This window comes from Penaeus vannamei, chromosome 7 (assembly GCF_042767895.1).
Source record: "Penaeus vannamei isolate JL-2024 chromosome 7, ASM4276789v1, whole genome shotgun sequence".
Taxonomy (NCBI): Eukaryota; Metazoa; Arthropoda; class Malacostraca; order Decapoda; family Penaeidae; genus Penaeus; species Penaeus vannamei.
Window position 1 is genome coordinate 4,700,771 of NC_091555.1, and position 22,500 is coordinate 4,723,270.

Below are 22,500 nucleotides of genomic sequence, written 5' to 3' on the forward strand. Positions count from 1 at the left end.
CGTCCCTCCGTTTCCATTTACCCTATTTTTTCTCCAAATATTATAGTCTCTTGGGTTTGATGTTATATTGTCTATGAAGGGGTCCAGTTTTGATTCAGTAATGCACGTTGCATCTGAATTATTAATAACTTCAGTTGTATCTAGTTCTAGCGAAATTATTATAGAGCATAAACCATTATATTTATATGAACTATTTCTATATAATCTGTATGTATTCCTTTTGGCTGCAAGGCTAATGTTTGGTCTGTCCCAACATTTTAGCTTGGAGACCTCTCATCCTCCAAATGAGCAAGTTTTTTCTTCCTCAGTCCTTTGTCCATATTTGTTCATTAACTTTTTCCGTTTTTCTGGAGTGCTTTTCTATGATTTTTGGTTATATTTTCTCTCATCCAGATTTTCTTATATTCTTCGTGGCTGGCCAGGACTTCTGCCTTTTCCTTGAGTTCTTTAATGTTTTTTTTTTATTGGAGTTTTCAGTATTCTCTCTTTGAATGGTTGTGTTCCTGCAACAATTATAGACAATCTTCTTTAAATATGCGTTTTCTTCACGTATTTTCATACATTCTACACCAGAATGTCTACCTTACCTTCAAAGCCTCATTTCAAACTGTTGCTTCTGCTAGCTTCATTTCCTGATCTGAACTAAACTGTTGCCCATAAAACAAACACAAAAACAGAGCAGTATGCACCCCAGTTGTTTGTATGCTTTGCAGAGTCCGCAATCACTTCTCACCTCACCAACCTTCCGTCTCACGCCGGTTCTAGGATAAGGCACAGAGGCATTTTGTGGAGGAAAGAATGTTGCCGAGCCTCTCAGTGACACGGCATTCATTTAAGTGGATATAATGTCGGTGGGATGGCACATTGTCGAATTGCTATTTATGCTGTTCAGTGGTAACAGACCAGATTTAGGAAGGAGTGTTGAAATTACAGCAAAAATAGTTATGAAGAATATATAATAAATTTGTTATTGTTTTTTTTTAAAACTCACAAGTATATATATATATATATATATATATATATATATATATATAAACACATATATATATGTGTGTGTGTGTGTGAACACAAGCACAAACACAATAATGTGTACACAAAAATGAAAATGAAAATAGCCACAAAGAGAATTGAAAATAAACGTAACGTTTCGAACTCTTCACGAGTTCCTCTTCAGGCAAAAACCGGTTTTTGTCCGAAGAGGAACTCGTGAAGAGTTCGAAACGTTACGTTTATTTTCAATTCTCTTTGTGGTTATTTTCATTTTCATGTGTATTTATGTATATGTGTATATTTATGTACATTTATACATACATACACACACACACACACACACACACACACACACACACACACACACACACACACACACACACACACACACACATATGTATATATATGTATGTATGTATATATATATGTATATATGTATATATATATACATATATACACTCACGTCTATATATGTGTGTGTGCGGATGCATATATATATATATATATATATATATATATATATATATATATACAATAAACAAACATATATATCCACACACATACACACACATATATGTTTGTATGTATAAAACACCTACACACACACATATACACATTTGCATATATACGTATACATTTACATACATACATACATATATATATATATGTATGTATATATATGTATATATATATATATATATATATATATATATATATATATATACATGCATACACACAAACACACACATATGTGTGCGTGTGCGTGTATGTATGTACATATGTATATATGTATATGCATGTATGGATGTTCTCACCTTTCTCTTAGTTCTCTATGGGGTCCCTTACACAGCCTCGCTATGCATGTATGGGTGTGTATCTCTCTCTCTCTCTCTCTCTCTCTCTCTCTCTCTCTCTCTCTATATATATATATATATATATATATATATATATATATATACATACATACATATATATATATATATATATATATATATATATATGTATGTATGTATGTATATATATGTATATATATATATATATATATATATATATATATATATATATATATATATATATATATATATACATATACATATGCATACACATATGAGGATGAGCACCAGAGGGGCGGCACCAGAATTGTTTCCTTTGGAAGCAGCAGCAGAACTATATGGCCAAAGCGTTCTAGACTGTCATCTTTAATTCATAAATCTTATCACGCATTTATTGTGTTTAATTCCAGCAACAACCTCTGTATATATAAGAATTTGGTTTAGTAAACATTTATATTCTTGATCTCTGGAAGAGCGACTTGACAACAACAATCATGGCAGACCGCCTGTCGCAACTTCAAGATGCAGTTAACATGGTATTATCATTCTTATGTCCACTTCTTTATCATATTTATGTCATCTCCTTTTTATTTTTTGTGTAGATATATAGACAGGTGAGCCGAAGACCGGATTTTCTCTCAATCATTAGTTTTGTCAGTAAGATTTCAGTGTTTTTGTTGAACATTAACCTGGACAGTGTGTCGCTAATTCATTCGATATAATGGTTATTGCGTTATTGATTCATCTGATATAGCTGATGTTCATTACCAAGTGCACTTCGTATTTGTTCAGAATAGCATCGCTTCAAGCTACGGCCTTTGCACTCTAGTGAAACCTAACACAACTTTACTATATGGATTGTGGCAAGATGTATTTTGGACTCCTTCTTGCTTTGATAACTATAAATCTCTATGGATATTTCTAAGTTTCATATTGTTTGAAAACAGATGAAAATTTGGGACAGTTATGTTTGTAAATCTATGCCTATTCGATATGTGATTATACTGTTAGTCTTCACTTCAGTAGACCTACTTATATAGCAATGAGTATCCTTTTGAAGGGAAAAAAGTAGGAAAGCTATGTTTACAGTGTCATTTTCTAATAATGATAGTTCAGTATAATGCTGGAAGAAGGATCGAAATTGTTTTAGTTCCACACAGCCTTGTATTAGATTGAAAGTTTTACATATAATGGACAGAATGAATGAAAATAAGAAACTTTTCTTCTCTGGTATTACCTCCACAACCTCATAACGAAGATATGAGGTATGTGAGATTCCTAAAGATCACTCGTTTATTATCACCTGATTATATGATACAGTTATGTAATGACATGGCATGTACTATATGCACCATAGCTTGGTATCTGATGTGCTATATATCATGTATTTTATATGATTTGTGTTACTACATGGAAGTAATGAATAAGATTAATTTTGAAATTGTGTCCTTGACTTCAACCACTTTTGATATATTTATAACACCCTCCTAAAAGACCTCAAACTCATGAAACTTTGTACCCAATTTCATCATTATACAATATGATATCAGTACAAGGGCTATTCTTATTCCAATCTGCTGCTTAATTATGGAAGTAAGAGTTGTTTTTCTCTTTTTTCAAATGATTACAAATCAGGATTACTTCAACTTGCTTATCTTTTTTCTCAACAGTTACTGACCAGTAGCAGCAGTGGTTTAGTATCTTCTTGCATTATTGAAAAAGAAATTAGGTTGAAAATATGGTAGTTATATCTTTGGTGATAATGAAATTACAGTTGTTACTTATCTGTGACATATTTTTTGACAAAAGTGCCATCATTAGTTTTGAGATATGTTAAACAATTAAAACCAGTTTCAGATCTTTAGTATAGCGAAGAGGAATAGTTAGAGGAATGTGACTTTTAGATATACTAGATCAGAATTATAACATCAGCATGGTCTTGAATGTAGATCTCATAATCTAATTCTGATATGGATTCCCATAACAAGATACAGAGATGGAAATCCTGCAAAAAAAGTGAGTTAGTCAAGGTATTGTGATTTACTTGTACAAAAAGGTTAGATTCATTGAGAGATCTGAATAGATTATCATAGTTATCTGTAATTATATTGATATATGTACCTTTTCTCATCAGAAGACTAGACCTAACACAAAATGATTACTTCTTATCATTACAGCAAGCAGAGAACCTTTATAATAGCATAGGCTGTTTGTTTAATTCAGCACCACCATGTAGCTTTGATAAAAGTGGCAAGACCCCTTCACAAAATGAAAATCCTGATGGTAAGAATGAGTATTCAGGTTTCTCTTTTTTATGTAGATATGTTGTACAATATACTCCTGAGTTTTAGTAATGTTATTATTCAAACATCTTACCATGATGTTGAAGACCTATTTCATTTCAAAATATTTAACTTTGCAGATATGACTGAACACAAGAGAGTCTTTGCCACTCTCATCGCTCGTAATGCTAAGGATATAGATGTATTGATTGAAAGTCTTCCATCTGAAGACTCTTCGGCTGAACTTCAGGTAAAAAAGGATATGTAAAGACTGCTTTTGATATATGGCAAGTTTGTAAATTAGTAATGTAGACCTGAAGTATTGGGTTGAGGTATTCAGAATTTATTTTTCCTTTCAAAGGTTGAGCTAGGATGTGCATGAAAACTTTCATTTGTTAAGATATTTTATAACTGCAGAGTGTCCATGATGATTATAGGATAGTTTGAGCAAATTTATATAGTTGAGTCACACAGTGTTGTTCAATTCACAGACGGCCAGCATGAGGGTGCTTGAGCAGGAAGGTGAAGAAGCTGCTCTGAAGCTCCAAAGAGGAATTGATCGAGGAGACAAGTTACTTGAGGAGATCAACAGAGCTCTCAGTGAAATTGCCAACACACAGTTGGCCATCAATCGCATCACTGATGCTTCACAGGGTGATGCAATTAAGATATGAATGTTGGTATTTGATTTTGAATAGATAACCATTTTTATAAGTAAAAAAGCTTTCCAAAGTATACATTTACAGCCTTTCTTGGAAGGCACTGTTTCTACTTCAGAATGAAAATGAGCTTTTTTGTTATAAGTTTTTTAAAGTTTAGAACAAAAACAGGTCAGCATTAGTAAAGGAGACAAGTTATTTGAGGAGTTTAATAAAGCTCTCAGTAAATTCCTAAAACCCACTTAGTCATCAGTTGCTTCATATATGCTTCATGGCTGATATGAATATATGAGTCTTTTGATGTTAGATTTTGAGTATATATAATTTATAAATACAAAGGAGCATTTCAGAATTGACAGGTACAACTTATGTGATCGTTATTGCTTTTACATTGGGTTGAAAATAAAGTGTACCAAAATATAGAATGGTATTGGTAGGCTCAACAAAACTCTTTGTAAAAGCACTAATAGTCACTCATGCATTACATCACAGACATATCATAGAGTGATGTAGTTAAAGTATGCATCTTTTGGTATTAGAATTTGAAAAGATACCCTTTTTTACAACTAAAAAAAACTGTCCAGTATTAACAGGAACAACTTTCTATTTAGAGAATTTCTAATTAAGAGTGAGAAAGACCTTTGTGACATACAACTTTGTCATTAAGGTTTGTCACAAAAATGGATTATTAAATTCCTTAACTTGATGCCGGGGATGGTATGTACAAATATGCCATGCCCTTTCTGAGTCCAGTAATTGTCTTTACACATAAATAGCTCCACAAGTATTTAATCACCAATGAATCAATTACTAGTACTACTTATCTCTCCTGTTTACCCTTTCCCTTGATTTCTGGAAATATTTTCTTTTACCTAATATTCCTATTAGTAATGTTGATAACATTATAATCATCAGAATGTTTATGATATTGATAACAGCATCAATAGTGATGGCATTTGTAAAAAAAAAAATAAAACATTTTTCCTGAAAACTTAAGGAAAGGTGAAATCAGGTGATGTAACAAGGCCTACTAATTGAGCCTTGGTGGCTGAGCACTTGGAACCGTCTATATGTAGAGACATTACACTGTATTGAACACTACCAGAGCACTGGCTTCAGAAGATCAACAGAGGTCCCAGTGAAGATGGTAGTACCTTGTTAGGCATCACTCCCAACAGTGGATGCTTGGTAAATACGAATCTTTTGATATTAGATTTAGGAAAGATAACCAATTTTTTAATACATACATACATACATACATACATACAGAATATGTGTGTGTGTGTAAATATACACTAGAGGTTATATTGTGGAATATTCTGGTATCTGTCATCATTTTGTAAAAATGTTTTATGGATTTATTGGAGTATTGAATATATGTAGAATTACCAGTGGCAGTAACCCTGAAGCAGGATTGTTTATATTTTTACAATCACATTTTCTTTTTTATCACAAAGAGATATATATATACTGTTACAGTTTTATTAATATATTTTTATGTCCTATTATTTACAGTGTAATGGTGATGATTATTTCTAATGATACATGTAGTGAGAATAGAATCAAGTCACAGTTTGGGTTAGAAAACCAACTGGTAGTATTGGTATCAGGCAGGGCAGTAGTGTGAAGTATTATATCACTTAGTTGACTTAGATTCTGTTTGTTGCGTGGCCTCGCTAAAAGACTGGCAAATTTAATCCGTTTTATGTAAAGTGGAGAGAATTAAGACCTACTTAGTTTTTAAGTTTGTGAAGAGGAAAATTACATGTGGATTTTTTAAAAACTGGTGAGCAAATTATAAGAATCAACAAATATTACAGTTTTGTTAGGCAAATTTTCTAACATATTTATTCCGGTATTTTGATGAAATTACAGTAGTATTTAAATGGATGGCATAGTATAGACACTCCTCAGCTCTATGATTAGGATCATCAAACTAGTTCTTAGTTGGATATAAGCCTAAGCATAAAACAAAACTAAGGAGATAGCATGAAGTCATATTACTATGATAACAAATAAATGAATTTAGTATTACATAATTTGGTAGTTAAATGAGACAGCTAGTTTCTCAACCTCTTTTCTCCTTTTTTTGCAGTTTCAGTTACATGTACTCTCAATATCTTTACCTATGATATTATTGATACCTTTACATATATATCTATCTGGATATTTACTGAATTAAAGTCAAAAGCAACAGGAGTGTCTATATCGTCAAAACTCTTGTTTACTACATTTGCTTTATATCCTGTAGAATTGTGGTTACTTTTCTAACTCATTTGCAGTTTAGGAGCCTGCTCTATATGGAGTCAGTGTTGGTCGAGGTGATCATCCGTGCTGTAGAGTTAGGATATTGTTTTTTGTCATTTTGTAATCTGGTTGAAATGCTGAGTGAAAGTATGCATATAGGAATGGTGAACAAATATAAAATGGTTTAAGAGTTTGCAAACCAAGGCTGTAACCATTTGTGTTGTTGGACCTTCATCTAGTGTAAATTTTATTGACAGCTGAAAGGGATAAGTTTCAGTGTTATTTTGAGATTCAATACATATATGTAAATTACTGTTTTCATGTTAATTTTTATGATAATATGTTTTTTATGTATTTTAATTGTGGGTTTTTATCATTACGCCTATTGGGAAAAAATATATATGCTATAATGCAGAGGTATCTTTGTCATAAAGGAATGATACAGATTCATTGAGCATTTATATTGTGCAATTGATATTCCAATGTAATTCAAGTATACATTATATTGATATTTCAAGATAATTTGTGTGCCAAAGAATTATTAGATTTAAGAGTTGGTTACATTATCAAGAAGCTAAATGATACTTAAGAATCACAGGTTTTAAGATCTAAGATTCACAAGCATTTGCAGAAGGTTTGCAAGTAAAGGTTTCAAGAGAAAATATGCAAGCAAGCTGTCCATTGTTGATGATTATTTTTATATTCACATTTTATTGTGTTATGAATTAATTACCATACTCAGGTCCATGATGTCTTTGAAAACATGTTCAGCATTTCTAGTGTAAATATCTATCTTTATTACTTTATTACTGTCTTGTATACAGTCTTAAGACACTGAATTGAAAGTTTTGTATAAATTATGAATTAATAAAGGTATCAGTGCCATGCTCACAAATTTTGTTTAACAAAACCAGTGAATATGTTTTCTCAAATTTGATTTTGTTCATGATTCTATTAAAAATCATTCACAATGATAAGTGGCATATGATTTCTATTGTCACTGATGCAAACTTTCACAAACTTTCTACAAGTAATCATTTGATTTCAAGCATTATGTAAACTTGAAGCGAAAGAATGATTGGAGATGTGCTTGCAGACTTTCTTAATTTTCAGTGGAACAGTAAAGTAATCCATTATTTTTAAATTAAGACCTTGTAGCTGAAATTAAAATATTTTTGCCAGTTGTTATCAGCATCAGTATATGAAGGTACTGTAACTTGAAATCAGAAGAATAGAAAGTTAATGAAAACAGATATTGGTGAACATAAATATTCAGGGATGCAGATAAAAATAAGGAACATGACAGTGCACAGTATCATATTAATCTGTTAGTCTGTATACTTGACTGTTTATATCATAACTTTATTTTGTATTAGAATATTTTCTTACTCCTAAACCACTTAATTCTGGTTTCCAATCTTAGGATTATTTGGTAAAATTGTAATAATGTAGTGCCACATTATAGATTAAATGAATCTCAAATATGAAAAGTCCTAAACTAATGTTGATAAAAAAGATAACTGATAAAAAAAGATAACTGTTGATATGGAAGATGATGCAGAGATATGGTCACCTATCCATCTGCCCTTAATGATGGAAACCATAATAGAGATATTACAGTGAATAAGTATTGGAAAATTATTTAAAACTGCTCCTCATTTTGCTAAACATTTTTAGAAATTATAGTAAATTTGTCAAATAATAAAAAATGGTAATTAGATTTTAGGATCCTACTCTTAATCAATGCTTTTGAGTTGTCAAGTACACAATGTGATAACTTTCTTTTACCACAAACTATATGATTCAACAAAAATGGTTTGGAAATCTGAAATCTTATGATCCTTCTTCAAGTTTATATTTAAGGTTGATTTTACAAATATGGTTCTGTATGTCCAAAATAGAAAACTTATTACTGTAATGCACTTGTAAAATGTAAATTCGATGCAGCTATATTTTATCATGAGTGCATGACATACAAAATGTTAATAAAAAATAAAACTGATATAACAGTAATATCAAAAATTTATTGAACATTCTGTGTAGTTCAAGAGACTTCCCTTTCAATATTTTCTGACAAAATAGAGCAAGAAATAAGAGATCTGTACCTAGATACAATATATATAATCTGTAATGCAACCCCATACTGTATGGGTATGTAAAGTACAGCTGTTGATTTGCCTCGAGGTACCTTATCTTTGGCTAGCGAGTAAGACAGTGACTTGTTCTTTGTTAGTGATGAGTGTGCAGTAGGGTACCATAGTGTTGTCACTTGTTAATTACTCTTGCTATATATTGGTAAGATGTGAAGACTTATATGAAAATAGAAATATACAATTGTCTCTAAATATATTAGTCATTTTAAAGTAATGTAATAAAACCAGTGAAGTTGAAAAGAGACAAAAATTTGTCTTATTATGAAATTTATTGAACTGTTAAAGATATTTGAAAATAGTCAAGATAGTGGGTGAGTGTAAGAAGAGCTATATGGATTTGAGAACAAAAATAGCTACTGGTCTATTTGAAAAGTCATTGTTAAGGATTAACATTTTCAGGTCATTTAACCTTGTTACAATTAGTCTTTTGTGTTTTCCTTAGTAGTCAAGAGGAAATAAGGGCTGTAACAATAAACTATTTATTTACATATTTACAAAAAGATGGCCGTAATGTGATTCTTTAATCTCAGCATCTTAGTTACCCTGTAAAACAAACAACATGTATATATATATATATATATATATATATATATATATATATATATATATATATATATATATATATATATATATATATATTATATATATATATATATATATATATAATATATATATATATATATATATATATATATATATATATATATATATATATATATATTTATTTATTTATTTATTTATTTATATCAATTGTCAAATATTCATCCTTGTGGCATTAAGTTTGAGTGTAATGAATGGAATGGAATTATCATAATTAGATGTTACAGAACACGTGTTCGCGCTTCCCGTTCTTCATTTTATTGTTTACAGCGTCCGATTCTTAAGAATTGCTATCGATATGAGTTTTTGGTAAACACCTCATCACTACGATAGATATACGAAAACTTTGGATAAATTTATAGTATGGAACTTGTAGTGATGTGATTAGTGAGGATGTTATTTTCTTAAAAATAAGAGTAAAATAATAAGAGCAATTTCGAAGTCGCGGGAAGGGAATCGCACACGGGAACTCGTCGTCTGTCTGTTTTGTTGTTTCCCGAGAGTCTTGGGTCGTCCCGTTCCCCTTCACTTTATTCTCTTCTATGTCGCTGACAGAGCATGGACACACACACCCGCAAGAGCCTTTGAAGAGGATTTGCTCCAAGACGACCGACATGATCACACGCGCCGACTGTCAGAGGAGGAATTAAATCGGCAGTGCCAAAGGGAGGCCGCAAGCAGGAGGAGCCGGCACTCTGAGGCTCAGTGCTTGCCAAGGCGTCATGGGCGGGCGGGGGCAGATCGGGAGCCTCTACGCCTCGCAGTACGGGCTGGGGGTGATGTTTCGCAGGAGGCTTCACGTGATAATGAGGTCGAGAGGCTTCACTCCCCACTGGCGTCCTCCGGGTGGCTTCAGGACGGCCATCCAAGCACGCCCACACGCAACTAAGTCTTCCTGTTCCAAAGGTAATATTGTCCTCTGGTATGATACGGCTGGTTTTGTGAATGTGAAAGGTATTTTTTGTTTTTTGCTGTGAGATTCGGTTGGAAACAGGAGAAGCAATTTTTTGTGTATCTGCCAGCACTTACATAACAGCACTTTTGTTTATTTTTCTTTAGTTTTTTTCTGAGATTTATAGAGGATTTAGGATCTTTATGGGAAGCAGATGAAGGTTTCAGAGTCAGAAAGATGTTGTTTTTCTAGCATTTTTTTTTAAAGGTAGTAAAAAATTATTATGGAACACTTTTATGAGTAAGGGCACTAACCCACACCTAAACATTTGTAGTGCATTATTATTTCTAGAATTATTGCATAAAATTTCTCCAGCAACCAAGGTATTTTTTGTATGTGACTGGCTCTACATCGCACAGAATCAGCTGTAAACAGTGTTTGTACGGGTCCTGGAGAATCATGGAAAATCATGGAATTGGAAAGTAAAATTTCCAGACCTGGAATATCATGGGATTTTGTTTTTAAGTCTGGAAAATCATAGAAATTTGGTATTTTTGTCTTTAATCAAATCAGAAGTCTAAGTTATTTATATATTTTTTATTTTTCATTTTATATTCTGAGAATGTCCACAGAAAGAACTCCTAATAAACTTTGGAAGATTGAGATAATTGAAATAAAATTTGACATAGTTCATAGCCTAAATGGATACATGCTGATCCATTATAAGCAACTAGTCAATAAAGCACACTCACAATTCATTACTCAAAACTTGTATGTGGCAACATCAGTTTTGAATTACATGTGTATGTGATGTAATGGGACACGTGTATCATTAATATGCATCAAATGTTCAGGGAAAACTGTGAAAAGAGTCTTGGAAAAATGCCAGAACCTCTCTGGAAAGTTATGTAAAATAGTTAAGGAAAAAGAAAGACTTAATTTCGTTGTACACCAAGTGAAAGTAACACACCTTTCTATCATACATAATAGAAATATAACATGAAATAAAACTTGTGGATTTAGGTCTAGAAAAATACCATATATGACAAAAAGCAATGAATCTCATAAAGTATATAATTTTGGTATATATGTTTGTCAAAACTACTTAATAAAGACAACCAGCCATGAATGCATTTTGATGCAGTAAAAACAACAGATGAAACCAGTATCTATAGTGCTTCAGTATCATGCATGATAAACAAGGCTCGTGGAAGAAAGTAAATTATGTTACAAAAAGAAGCCTTTCTGTAAGTGCCCACAAGACTGATGAAATTAGGGTATTTTTCTAGAATCAGTATGTATCTTAGAATCTATTAGATTTGGTATCAGTTGACTTGCAGTGAGGCCTGCAAACCAAAAATAGCACAAAAAGTTACCAAAATAAATATATAAGCACAATATGAAAGTCCAAAAACTCCCAAATCTGGCACAGAACTCGGGTCTGAACACATGGTGAAGGATGTTTACGTCCATCACAGCTGGGTCCTGATGTCACTCACGAGGTACATCTTGTGGTCCCATCCGTACTGGTCAGATGTGGAGGTCTTGCAGTCCAGGCAATGGGTTGGGGAGGGCCTCCTTCGTACAAAGGGGATTTATGGGGCTGTCACAGCTCCAAATCGGAGACAAAGATGCATAAATGCTGCATGATTTAACCCTGTTATTTCCCAATTTTATTTCATGCCCTTCCCACCTATGGGGTAATGTATGAAAACTATTTATGCTTAGAGCTTAATAAAGCCACTACAAATGAACTCTTGACAAAACCAAAATTGATGAGTTTTAGAAGTGGACTGGTTCTCAAAAATTACAGATATTAATTATACTATTTGTTCTTATTTGGATTCCATTTTTGTCCATTCAGTAATCAAGGTCTTTCTAAAGTGTAACCCTTTAGAGATTCACCCTTTTAAATAAATTTCACTTAATTTTTATACCCTGAAGGATGGCATACCTTGCGATACCCGTAAGAGAGATCTTTGTGATTAATGTTATTATCAGCATTATTGTTATTAATGTTATTAAGATAAGTGGGGAGGCTGGTTATTAGCTGTCTTATAGGACTAAGCCCAATGTTGCTTATTGTTTCTCTAGGGATGTGAGGATGAGAGGAATGCAATGTGACTATATCTACCATTTTGTTTCATATAGTAGGCCTCCAACATAATGTTTACTTAAGCATCAATCACTTTTCCCTTAGAAAAAATGTAAACAACCATTTGGAGGATAACTATGCTTGTAATTGTTAGATATGTATGGATGCCCCACACCTCTAAAAAAAAATATGCCATAGATATAAGTGAATACTAATGAGAAAAGTGATATAGTTTCATTGGCCTTATATAAGAGACAGGATTATGTAACAGGAATGTTGAATTGTTTTATGTGAGTCTGAATGTTATTAAGGTTTCCAGGTATTTAAATTAATGTTCAGTTTCTTTTGTTATAGTACATTGAATACTCAATATTTCTTTCTCCCGATTTTTAAAGCTTTCTTTGTGAGATGTGAATATTAGAATATAAAGATATTCATTAAAATTCAGCCATACTTTTGGTTATTTATAGCAGTATCAGTGAAATGTTAAGTCAATTTAGTAACTTTTATCAATCAAATAAATGAGAGCTTTAATAGTTAAGGAAGATCTTGATGATCTATCAGTCAACTGGTTTTCCCAATTTGTGTTAATGTTAGGGTGGGAGTGAAGGTGTGGGTAAGACACTAGTTTAATTATTTTATTTATTTTTTATTTTTTTATAACTTGTTCTGAAGAAAATTTGGCAGTTTCTGAACTTCACCCTTTTCACACTGTGATTATTAAAATTTGAAATATAAGAATTTCATATTTACCTTTTATAATTGACATTCCTAGGATATATTCTACTGTTTACATTGTATATTTGTTTGAATAGTCGGGAAAAGTCACCAACCCCATACTCTTGTCATTCTTGGCAGGCTTGAACACTGGCAAGGTAGAGTGCCAAATAATAAAGATAAAATACTTAGCTACATATATTTGCTGCAGTGGGAGCAGTTGCTAGGTGATACTGCTGCTTGTATGTTGCTGTATATAGAAGTTAATTTACAAGGATAATGTAAATAAATATTAATGCCCAAAAGTGATTAATATTTAAAAGTATCTTGATATTTGCTTTTAGGGAATTACTAATTTGTGTAGTTATTTTTTCTAGTTAGATTACTATAATAATTTTGTAAATGATACTACCAGTTTGATTAAACATTGAGATTTTCATATTGGCATTTCTTTAGGTCTGAAGAGAACTTCTTTACATCTGAAAGAATAGGTTATAGTAATGTTTTTTTTCAACAGTCTTCCAAAATGATGAGATTGTTAATAAGATTTTGTATTCAGAATATTAGTGGAATATAAACCATCAAATTTAAGCAATAAGTCTGCTAACTCTTAACCCAAACTCTTTCCACTCATCCCTACTGGTAGCCGCCATCTATATAATAATTTCCTGTTGATTTCGGCTCCTGTTTACCTTTGGATTAGGCTTCCAGAATAGATTAATCAGAATATTGTAACATGAAATCATGACCAATGTTGAGACAATTGAGTGGATTTCCATTTATTTTTTGTGCCAATGGCTTTACTGATTTATTTATTAGTGGTTGTAAATGGATCTTCAGAATTCTGTATGTTATATTTCTTCTCATTACCAGTCAACAAGAACAACCTCAGCTGGCATTTTCTCGTCCTGCTGATGGGTCAGAATGTTCAGCTACAAACAGTAGAGAAACTGAAGGATGTTACACGCTACCTAGTGAGGATAATTGTTCGCCAGTGTGAGGTGCACACTTCAGAGAGGATACGCCGTTCCATGCAGTTGTACACTGTTTACTCCCGCATGTGGGGAGAAGAGGTACGCTATTTTTATATTGTGTATTATACAAGTTTTTTCATTATTATTATATATTTATTTTTTGACATTATATGTTATTTCGACTTCATTTTTTTTTCTTTTACCTAACTAGGAATGAATATTAAGTATGAAAATAAAGCTCCTATACTAAAAAGATGTACTATTTGGTATAAACATTTTTAACATGTTTTAGCCAAGTAGTGTATTTGTAATCTGTTTATTTGCTCTCAAAATAGGCTGCAAGGAGAATGCTGTCGAACCTCAGGAGGATGTTTTTAATGAGAGGACGACATCTACTTTTGTCAGCAGTTTGCATTACACAATATGACTGGGATAAAGAGAAGATATCAGATGAGAGCTTAGAAAGGTGGGTGCTGAAGTTCCAGAAGTCATTGAAGTAACACGAAGTTCACTATATTAAGTAAAAGAATTTGCCTGTACTTAATCATGAACATATGACAGGATTACAATCTTAAACTCTTTGGAATGTTAGAAAATGTGCAAATGTGTGATGTAGATATTGACTGGTAATTGACTCCATGGTGGCTAAACAAAATAAAGTAAATAAAACAGCCACAGTGCATGCTTTTGCCATAATTGGGTTATTATTTAATTAAAATAATCCAGTACTTAAGCCTTCTATATAATATGTGCTAAAAGTGAATAGTGTGTACCTTTGACTGTTGGTTAACATTTGATTATAAGTTTGTAAATAGTTGTTTCTATAAAAAAAAATACATGTGGAGATAGTGATGACACAAAGTAAATATTTCTTGGCAAAATATGGTGCATCTTCAAGCATTTAGGTGATAAACTGGTATGTTGATTATGTATATAACAATGATTTTTTTTTCAACAGAGCGACGGATGACTTAGATTCTGTAGGGGAACTCTGCAAAGCAACAGTTCAGTGTGAGAATTGTGGAAAACGACAAGTTATTGATCAGCAGGTATATTAACAGGTTGATATTTCTTTTGTAATACCAGTGATAATTAATTCTTTATATATCATTGGATATAGGGAAACTAATGGTAAATAGTTGTATTAATACACACATTCATAGACCTAGCTCATGAATAGACTCATGAACTTGGGTACACACTTTACCTATCACAGCACATTTGATTTTCTCAGAAGAAAAAAAGCTTTTGAAATAATGAGCTGTACAGTGTGAAATGGTTGATGATGATTGCTTAACACAGTAATGGCATATGAAATATTTAGTAAAGTTGAGTGGGGACAAGCATACATTAGTGCACTCTGCCTTGCAATTGGCAATTGTGAGATCTCATCCTAGCCATCATGATATGATGAAGCTCTACTCTATGTCTGTTTTTAAGTGATGTGATGATACAAACTTGACACCAGTTATGGCAGCCAATAGCAGGCAGATGGTCAAATAGTGCTTTGCACACTTTCATATTGGAAAGCACATTATTTTGACGATACTTTGGGGAGTACACGTGTACATATAAAAAACACAAACAAATGGACTAGCACTTACATATATTCATGGCCATACACAAACATAAACAACCAACTACTCATAAGTTTTCTTGAAAGATGATTGTTATTTAATATAGCAAGTAATCAAAGATGTATCCCTTTTTCAGATGTCAAATGTGGATTATTGTATGTGCAGAGGAACTATAGGCTATGCAGGAAAGAATAGGGAATATGATTCTTGGGAACCATTCATCGAAAGAGATCACCATATTGTGTGGCGCCAGCGACACCATGTGCATCAGCATTTGTTTGCTTATAAAGGTGTGTTATTCTGTCTGACAGTAGTTTTGCTTTTGTGTGTTAAAATTTAATACTCTTATAAAGAACATTCATTTGATGGCAGTCGGGTATGAGATTGACATTATTATTATTTTTATTATTATTATTATTATTATTATTATTATTATTATTATTATCATTATTATTATTTTTTTTTTATTATTATTATTATTATTATTATTATTATTATTATTATTATTATTATTATTATTATTATTATTATTATTATTATTATTATTATTGTTATTGTTATTGTTATTGTTATTATTATTATTATTATTATTATTATTATTATTATTATTATTATTATTATTATTATTATTATTATTATTATTATTATTATTATTATTATTATTATTATTATTATCATTATTATTGTAATTATTATAGTTATCATAATTATTATTATGCTAATGGTAATGATTATAGATATTATTATTATTATTATTATTGTTATTATTATTATTGTTATTGTTATTGTTATTATTAATGTTATTGTTTTTCCCCTTTTTTATGCATGCATCACAGCAGTTTCAGTATGATAACTATGATGTATACTGCACTCTCTCTTCATTTATGTGATTGTTGTCCTTGTTTATTTTGATTTTCACTTCCTACACAGTAGAAAAGCCAGTAGAAAAGCCAAGTGCAATTGAAAATTTTCATTTAACTTTCATTGTATATACTGAGCATTAATTGTAAATTAAGCATTGGCCTAAAACATCAGGAATTTTGTATTTTCTTGGTTATTTGTAATCCCAAGTTTGTCTTGTATATAGTCAGCTGCTTTAAATATTATATATATGTTTATATAAATGATGTAATGTGTTGAATATTCGTTTCAGTGTATGGAACTTATGATGATGTGAGCCTCAGTGCATTCATGGAAGCACAGCTGAACAGCGGCTTCAGAAAAGAGTGGGATGATTCTGTGCTTGAGTTGCGGGTGCTGGATTCCCACACAGAATCCAACTCTGATCTTGTTTACTGGCTTGTCAAGTTCCCTGTGAGTTTTTATGTACCTCTTATGTGTTTGCATATGTGTATTTATCCCTTGTGCAAAGATTACCTGTGTTACGTAAAACTGTGAAATAATGGAATTAGCATACACTTTATAACTAATGCCTTTGGCTTTGGTTTCAGCAATTCTTTGCAAATAGAGACTATGTCTTTAAAAGGCGCTTCACATATAATGAAGAAAGACAAGAAGCTGTTATAATGAGTCAAGCAATAGAGTCTAATGTGTTCCCAGAAGAGAAAGGAATTTATCGTGTCAATGAATATTGGTCAACGATGGTCATTAGAGCCTGTGAGAGTATTGATAAGGTAAGTAGGAAAAGGTTTATATCTGTATATAGGCCTCCTAATCTGTTAATTTCCATGATAGGTGATTCTTCTTTTTAAATGGAAAATAAATTATAGCTTGGATCAACTAAATCTAGACAAAATTCACAGTAGTAGTTTTTGGCTAATGTTAAGAGTCAGTGAAATTGAAATGTGAATATTCAGGAGATGGATTTTATATTTTGTGAGATATTTAATAGGATTTCTGCTGTGTATTGTGAATATAAGGAATGATATATATATATATATATATATATATATATATATATATATATATATATATATATATATATATATATATCTTTTTTTTGTATGTGAGTTACGATTTCTTTGTTATTTTTACTAAAGTATTTCATACCTCCTTTCGTTTTTGTAGCCAGGTATAGAATACACTCTGACGTATTTCGACAACCCTGGGACTAGTCTTCCACAAAGTATAACAAACTTCATTGCAGCTACAGGTAAAAATTTGAGTAGATGTTTAGTCATTCACTTGACTAGTGAATAATGTCAAAGTCCAAATGAAATCATAAGAACATTTTTTTATGGTATCTGTGTCTGGTTATGATGATTTATTGTAACTTCAAAAACTTGCAGGTTTTCCAAACTTCTTACGAAAAGTACACCAAGCAGCCCTAAGCCTTCAGACAGATCATGAGAATGGAGGAGATGCTTACATCAGTCTCCCTGTTCAGCTACGATATCCAGAGAGACCGCCAGAAATTGAAAAACCAACCATTTCAGTAAGCGTCGAAGAAGAAGGGGTTCCCGTTCCTGCCACAAAGGAGTTGGAGCAAGTTTCTGTGGGCAACATAATGGGTCAAGTTCTTGAGCATGGGGTCAGTATACACGAGATCCACGGTGAAGAGGAGACGCATAGTGCAATAGGTGATTTACCAGAAGAAAAATGTGCAGGAACAGGTTCTTTGGTAAGGACTAATAGTGAAGATAGAGGCACTGTAAAGGATACATTGATAGACGAAAACGCTCCTACAGCAAAGAAAGAGACTCGAGAAGTTAGCAGTGAATTTCTTGAAAGTAGTGAAATAGATGTAGAGATGGAAATGCAAATGGCAGGTGAAGTTAAGAGCTCTGACTCTAACAAAGAGGGCGACCATTTACCTTCTACAATAGATGCAGATAGTAACCAGGCATCTCTGTCTCAAGATCTGTCTCTGCAGCTGAGTAGAAAAAAAGTTGTGGTAGATATATTGGAAGCTATGGAGGTTGTGGCACCTGACATGGATGAAAAAACAAAATTGTCACAAAAAGTGGAAGAGTTGGCTACAAGTACCTTGGAAAAAATTGAAAACAAGTCTGTGTTGCTTGCAAAACTTGACAAATTAAGGAATAAATTGAAAGAATTTCAAGAAAACGCATTTCATCGTAAACTAACTTCTTTGGAAAAAATGCAAGAACTTGAAAATCGTGGCCATTATGACCATTCTAGCCTAGATGAAAAGACTCTAAAGCAACTTGAAAACCTTTTCCTTGCTGTGAACAGAGTTCTTCAAGCTGACAAAGACATGCGGACTGGAAAGGGTTACATGAGGACTTCAACAGGACAAGACTCAGATACTAGCAAGGGAGATGAATTATTTTGGGGTTTCCAAAGAGAAGAAAATAGAGAGAAGGAAGACACAGGGGCACAACCAAGTGAACAAAGTATACCTAATGAAGTGTCTGCATCACCAGGCTTTGAAAGTTCACAAAAGAAAGATGCAACTGATGAAACCAAGGCTGAAGAAAATCTATCAAGACATGTTAATGCAGATGTTGGAAAGCAGGAGCAATTATCCCAGGATTCCCAAAGAAGAGAAAGCAAGAAGAGAGAAAAGACCAAGACACAGTCAAGTGAAAACACAGTACCTGATGAAGTCTCTGCCTCACCAGGCTGTGACAGTTCTCAAAAGAAAGATGTAACTGACAAATCAAAGCCTCCAGATGATCCACCTGGGCCTGCTAGTACAGGATCGTCAGCCACAGGTGTATTAGAAGAAAGCACAGAGAATGAAATTGAAACCTATAGTAATAATATGAAAAATGATTTAGAAAATAGAAGCAGTTCTAGTGGGTGGTCATCTTGGTTATATTTCCCATTTTCAGCATCTGGGATGGATGTCAATACAGCACACGATGCATCAGACAGGGGGAGAAATAACACTAAAGAAAATCATGTGGAGGACATTGAGACGCACAGTGGAACGAAGGCCACAACATTAATTGCTCAAGCTTGGTATATTGTTGGACTAGGGTGGATCTTCCAAACAGAATCGCAGTCAGTCAGAGAGGACTGTGAGACCCAGCCCAGTGAGACCCAGCCAAAGGTTGAAGATAGTGGTGCTGTAGAAGTTAAATGTGATAAGGGAACAGAGGGAACCACATCTTGGTATTGGTATCCAGTGAATGGTATGTATAGAGTGTATACTTGGGTGTTCAGTGCTTCACAGAAAGAGAATATCTAAGTTAGTTTGAATGACCAGAGAGAAGACTAATTTTTTATATGTAATTTTCCTGTTGGGAAATCATTGATATTAGACCTGGTGGCAAATGAATTAGTATTACTGGAATTGTCAAGGGGGACAATTGCTTTCTCATTCATTTTGGAATACTTTAAAATGTTCAGATCTTTATTTAAACTATTGCAACACTGCACAAATGTGCTATTTCTGTAAACAATGAAAGGTGACTAGAAAGGCTTAAATGAAAGACAGTTTTTTCTATCTTACCTCCTATTTATTATTATGAATCATTTATTTTTCAAGACTGTTCAGTCAATTTCAGAACCATTAGTATAGAAAGTAAGAGGCTCAAATGTATATTGAAATAGGTAAAAATAGAATTTTTGTAATTTGCAATACATAGGACTAATATTTAGTTAATCAAATTATCAAAGAATGCAAGATAGTGCTGCAAGGTTAGTGTTGTGTATTTAAATATCCTTGCAGAATATGTATTTATGTCTGTATTCTAACAGAAAAAAAGTTAGTAAAAGTCTCAAAGTTTTTGTATGATAACCAGTGAGTGCCTATATAAATGTTAGTTCATATAAAGTATATATTTCTGTCATTCTTTTTAAGTTCTCTATTTTTTCAAAATGAGTATCAACTTTATGTAGTCACTTCAAAGTTGTTAGACAGTACCTGGTGGCTGTGAATCATTGAATTTATAAGATGTACTGTGTTTGCGGAAAATATATTCTATTATTTTCCAATTTTCAGTATGGTGACCAAGGAAAAGAATTTCCACACTTTTTTCAAAGAGGCACAATAATATGCAATGTACAGTATTTGCCAAGTAGCTCAAACTTATGATACCAGTATAAACTGACACTGTAAGCCATGGAAGTCTATTAAAATAATATGACATTTTTGACTTGTAATGTCAACTTATATTAGCTCTGTTATAGCTGCGTTGGAAATAAAAGCTTGTTTTCGTTTCCCTTATTTTTTTATCACCCGCACTGCCCAATCTTCTAAAAGTTTATTTATATATACCAGATGAATATACATTTTTGAATCAATATTCAAGTTGCTTAAAAGTGAATGTGTTTTTTTCTGAAGTGTATATGAAATAAAATAGTGATACAAAGTATAAATAATGGGATAGACAGTATGATATATATATAACTTACACAAGTATTTCAGTATGTTATAAACTATGCTGATGATGCTTGATCAACAATCATTATTATTATTATCATTATCACTTGTATCACTTCTGCTAACTATATTCCAAAGCATCATCTAGAAGGCCCTTGAAAAATAAGATACACTAGTGGTAATCATTATATGTTAAAGAGCAAAATTTTTACTACTGTATTGAACTGCATGGATAATTCAGTCATTTTTAGTCTTTGCTCTCACCTCAGACTTTTGTTGTGTACTGTCCAGGCTAGACTAGAGTATAGAGGGCAGGCTTCTGCCGAAAACTCATATGGAGTGCTATCTGTATGTCAAAACAGCGGCTATCCTGCCATGTCCCATACAAGCAGTTCCTTTAAATCCGAAGTATTCCTGGGGTAGTAGTAGAAGAGTTATATGGTCATGTGAAGGGCAATCACTGACCACTTACAACAGTAATTCTTTTTAGAGGCTCGATACCCGTAAGAATCTCGTAAAAGCTGTGGACCCCTTTCTCCAGATATATACACTTAAACACAAATTTACATGCAATGTATATTATGTACTTTATTGAGATTTGATTGTCTCATGTATATGAAGTATGCAAAGTATTGTTAAACTTTAAACAATCAAGCATGAAAATAAATGTTAATCTTTATCTAATCCTTAAGAACTCTCAGAAACCAGTCCATGGAACCCAGGGGAAGAACTGAACTGATTTTTATATATATATATATATATATATATATATATATATATATATATATATATATATAATATATATAATATATATATATATATATATATATATATATATATATATATATATATATATATATATATGTGTGTGTGTGTGTGTGTGTGTGTGTGTGTGTGTGTGTGTGTGTGTGTGTGTGTGTGTGTGTGTGTGTGTGTGTGTGCGCGCGTGCGCGTGTGCGCGCGCGTGCGCGTGTGCGTGTGCGTGTGCGTGTGCGTGTGCGTGTGCGTGTGCGTGCGCGTGTGGGTGTGTATTTATATGTATGTGTATATATATATATATATATGTATATATATATATATATGTATATATATACATACATACATATATATATACATACATACATATATATACATATGTATGTATGTATGTATGTATGTATGTATGTATGTATGTATGAGTGTAGAAATGAATATAATAGAATCAATTTTGATGTAATGAATATACAC

At 32.4% G+C, this 22,500-nt stretch overlaps 2 protein-coding genes across 2 annotated transcripts; both read left to right on the top strand.

The window, feature by feature from the left end:
- Window positions 1-2,295: 2,295 nt before the first annotated feature.
- On the top strand, window positions 2,296-10,458 carry LOC113823445 (mediator of RNA polymerase II transcription subunit 21). Its single transcript, XM_027376125.2, has 5 exons — window positions 2,296-2,359; window positions 4,001-4,106; window positions 4,246-4,355; window positions 4,597-4,759; window positions 10,320-10,458. Exons 1-5 carry the CDS (start codon window positions 2,318-2,320, stop codon window positions 10,412-10,414), a joined length of 516 nt encoding a protein of 171 aa, XP_027231926.2. The 5' UTR covers window positions 2,296-2,317; the 3' UTR covers window positions 10,415-10,458.
- A 28-nt stretch (window positions 10,459-10,486) lies between these two features.
- Window positions 10,487-21,110, top strand: LOC113823439 (uncharacterized). The gene is made up of 9 exons (XM_027376078.2): window positions 10,487-10,670; window positions 14,342-14,541; window positions 14,778-14,908; window positions 15,401-15,491; window positions 16,156-16,309; window positions 17,173-17,333; window positions 17,471-17,653; window positions 18,048-18,132; window positions 18,269-21,110. The coding sequence occupies exons 1-9, from the start codon at window positions 10,487-10,489 to the stop codon at window positions 20,134-20,136; spliced, it is 3,057 nt and encodes a 1,018-aa protein (XP_027231879.2). The 3' UTR covers window positions 20,137-21,110.
- The last annotated feature ends 1,390 nt before the right edge of the window (window positions 21,111-22,500 follow it).